General features: G+C 56.2%; 1 protein-coding gene across 1 annotated transcript; it reads left to right on the top strand.

Annotated features, from left to right (window-relative positions):
• Window positions 1-2,234: 2,234 nt before the first annotated feature.
• On the top strand, window positions 2,235-3,087 carry LOC123041057 (gibberellin-regulated protein 7). Its single transcript, XM_044463754.1, has 2 exons — window positions 2,235-2,586; window positions 2,713-3,087. Exons 1-2 carry the CDS (start codon window positions 2,250-2,252, stop codon window positions 2,955-2,957), a joined length of 582 nt encoding a protein of 193 aa, XP_044319689.1. The 5' UTR covers window positions 2,235-2,249; the 3' UTR covers window positions 2,958-3,087.
• Window positions 3,088-3,325: the final 238 nt, after the last annotated feature.

Here is a 3,325-nt window from a genome sequence, read left to right as displayed (position 1 = left end):
CCTTGTTGTAGAACTCGGTGGCAGTGGAGTCAAGCTTTTGACACTCCCCAAGTTGACGACAGAGCGCAGAGACACGAGCCTGCGACTGTGCTGCAAACGAGCGCTCAAGAATGGTCCAAGCCTCATGGGACGTCTTGGCGAAGACAACAAGACCGGCAATGGCCGGAGTGAGCGACCCCTGGATGGAGGAGAGGTTCGCTTGGTCCTGCCCCATCCAAACACGGTGCGCCGGATTGTAAACCGGGCCGTGCACGCTATCGATCAACGCAGGGGGACAGGGGAGAGAACCGTCGACATAGCCAAGCAGGTAATGACTCCCAAGAAGCGGGAGAACCTGCGCACGCCAGAAGATGTAATTGTCCGACGACAACTTGATGATGATGAGGTTTCCGAAGTGAAATGGCGGCGGCGGTAGGGAACCCGTGGAGACTGCCGGAGGCAAAGGCGCCATAGGGGCAGCGGCGACAGGCGCGGCCGCGGAGATGGACGGTGCAGGAGCCGCGCCCGACGCGGCGAGACCGGCCATCAGGGCCGAGTCAGAGGCCTCCATCGGGGCAACGGTGTTGTCGCTGACGAAGGCGGGCGAAGAGACGCCCGTCGTGGCGCTGGAAGTGCGGACCACCAGCGAGGTTCCCGGCGACGAGGAGAAGAAGGAGCCGACGCTCCTCGTCCCGATCGGGAGTGAAGCGGCCGCGGTGGAGTCGAGGGGCCGGGAGAGGAGGGCCGCCAGGGAGGCCGGCAAGTAGCTGGCCGTGGAGGAGCCCGAGGCGGCGGATCCCGACATGGTGGCGGCGGCGCGATCGAAGATGGCGACGGCGCGACGTGAGGCGGCGGCGGCGTAGGGTGTAGCGGAAGCGTATGACCTAGTCTGATACCATGTAAGACAATAGGTTTGGGGAACCGGCTCAACCCTCTAGGGGTGACCTATGTCATATATATAACAAGGGGGTACAACGTTACATCATACGTACGCATATACGTACACATATACACAAGCTATACAGTCTAACATGCAGGTGCTCGCCGCCATGGCCCTGGCGCGGCGGAAGGCCGCCCCGCCGCCGAGGGCGTCCAAGCTCGGGCGGATGCTGGGCAGCTCCCTCTGCGTGTTCGTCGCCACCTACCTCCTGGCCCACGGCACCCTGAGCGTCCTCGCGCCGTGCCACTTCGAGTGCTTCCGCGTGCGCATCGCTGCTCTCGTCGCCGGCGTCGTGGACCTCGCCGTCACCGCCAGCATCATGCCGGTATGCTCTTGCGCCGCCCGTGTTGGTCTGCTCTTGGATTTGACGTTGGGATTTAGTTTTCAGATGCCTTACGTACCAACCCTGTTTCTGCTCGATCTTATCAGCGTCCCGTGGAAGGTTAGCTGCATGCATGCATGGATGCATGCGGCGGGTGCATGTGCCAGAGGAAGATGAAGCATTTCGGGATCTGGAGAGCCACGAATTGGATTAAAACTGGCATGCCTTATAAGTATACCCTAAATAACAAGGGCATGTGTGGCGTCGTGTGTTATATTGTGTCTTTGTGTTGATCATGGATTTCCCCGGTTATGTACGTGAAGATGTTTTACTTTACTCAGTCCTAGAAGCATGAGGGCTGGAGCTGTTATGTGAGACTCTATTTCGTGAGCAACTTGTCGAAGGGTTTATATATGCATATGATCTTGTCTTGGTTTATCTCGTCTTCTTTGTCATAAAAAATTGCTAGTAGTATCAGTTTTGCCTTGCGTGTTCGTGTACAGGGCCACGTAGGCACACGGGCTACTCTTGCCTCTCCGCTCGTCTTGCTGTATGGATCGCTCGCTCGACTCACACGCCTATAGATAGAGGCACCACGTTGTTCATCAAGAATGAGTGTACGTATACAGCGTAACTGATTGCAGCCGCGTTTTTTATTTGAAACTGGAATACTTGTGATTCTAGATTTGCAGTAGAGCGTAATTGTAAAACGAGTGTACGTACTACAAACAAGCCGTGAGTCGTGAATGACTCGTTGAATCTCGTAGCGTAGCCGGCCTTTGGAGCAATGGACCGTAGGTGCAGGTTGCTTTGCAGAAATGCCAGAAAGCAGATTAATACGGGCGGGCATATACGTACAGTGGGTGTACGAGTTGAAGAAAGCAAAGATAATTGGTGGTGTGTGGCCATCTGTCTGGGTACGTAAATACCGCCAAATTCACCTGTCTGTCCTCGGCACGGCAACCACAGTCTCTGCATATGCATCCATGCATGCGTTAACTGGCATTCATGGCCGCCCTCTTTACACAGAAAAGGTCAGAGATTGGTGGTGGGTGCATTGATGAAAGTGAAACCGCAGCCAGCTGTGGTCCTACAACTTTCCCCTTGCTGGTTATACTTGGTCACACAACCTACTCCGCAGAGTCCGTCCGTTCACTCGAGTCGCGCGCTCGGCGTTGCATCTTCACCTCTGCTCAGCTAAATAAGTGGCTGCTTTTGCCAAACATCTCTTGGACGGAAACAGAGTTGAAGAAGAAAGACAAGGCGATGAAGCCTCTCCCGGTGACCCTGGCTCTCCTGGCCCTCTTCCTCGTCGCCTCGTACCAGGACCTCACCGTGGCCGCAGGTAACTTCACCGGACACAGTCACACAGACGCTCTTTGACCTCCTCTTCGTACCACTCCGGCATGCACTCCCTGATTGATGACAAGAAGTACGTATTTTGTTTGCCTTGTGGTGGGTGGGCATGCAGATGCAGATGCAGATGCAGCTGGAGCTGGAGATGTTGGCGCCGTTCCGGTTCCGGACAGCGTGTGCGAGGGCAAGTGCAAGAACCGGTGCTCGCAGAAGGTGGCCGGGCGGTGCATGGGGCTGTGCATGATGTGCTGCGGCAAGTGCGCCGGCTGCGTGCCGTCGGGGCCGTTGGCCCCCAAGGACGAGTGCCCCTGCTACCGCGACATGAAATCCCCCAAGAGCGGCCGCCCCAAATGCCCCTAGGACTAGGGCGCTTCTTTTTCTTTCTTGGGTGGAATGGGATCTTGACGAGCCGGGTGCGTGGGATTTAGGGGTTCCCCTTGTTTGTAAGCTTGATTTGTTCGGGATAAACAACGCAGATCCGGTTTGAGTAGCGAGGAGTGAGGAGTGCTTCCATGTCTTCTCGCATCTGGATTTCTGGGCTTTGTACCTTTGCAATATGTGCTTTTCATGCAGAATCTGCTCAAGATTTAGGTCCCGGAATGTTGCTGGCCTCGTTCGACGCGGCGGCCGCGCCGGCGACTGTTCCACGGTTTAACGGCGTGCTTTTTGTTAGGTGCCAGCGCTTAGAGCATGTACAATAGTGTTATCTCAGGAGTGCTGCGTAGGAC

The sequence above is a fragment of the Triticum aestivum genome, chromosome 2B, assembly GCF_018294505.1.
Source record: "Triticum aestivum cultivar Chinese Spring chromosome 2B, IWGSC CS RefSeq v2.1, whole genome shotgun sequence".
Lineage (NCBI taxonomy): Eukaryota > Viridiplantae > Streptophyta > Magnoliopsida > Poales > Poaceae > Triticum > Triticum aestivum.
This window is presented reverse-complemented; position numbering and strand designations above follow the sequence as displayed.

Excerpts from the sequence above, each read along its gene's own strand:
- LOC123041057 (XM_044463754.1), top strand. The coding sequence starts at position 2,250 with ATGGCCGCCCTCTTTACACAGAAAAGGTCAGAGATTGGTGGTGGGTGC. Across the intron at positions 2,587-2,712 it reads GGACCTCACCGTGGCCGCAG|ATGCAGATGCAGATGCAGCT; the intron begins GTAACTTCACCG and ends GTGGGCATGCAG.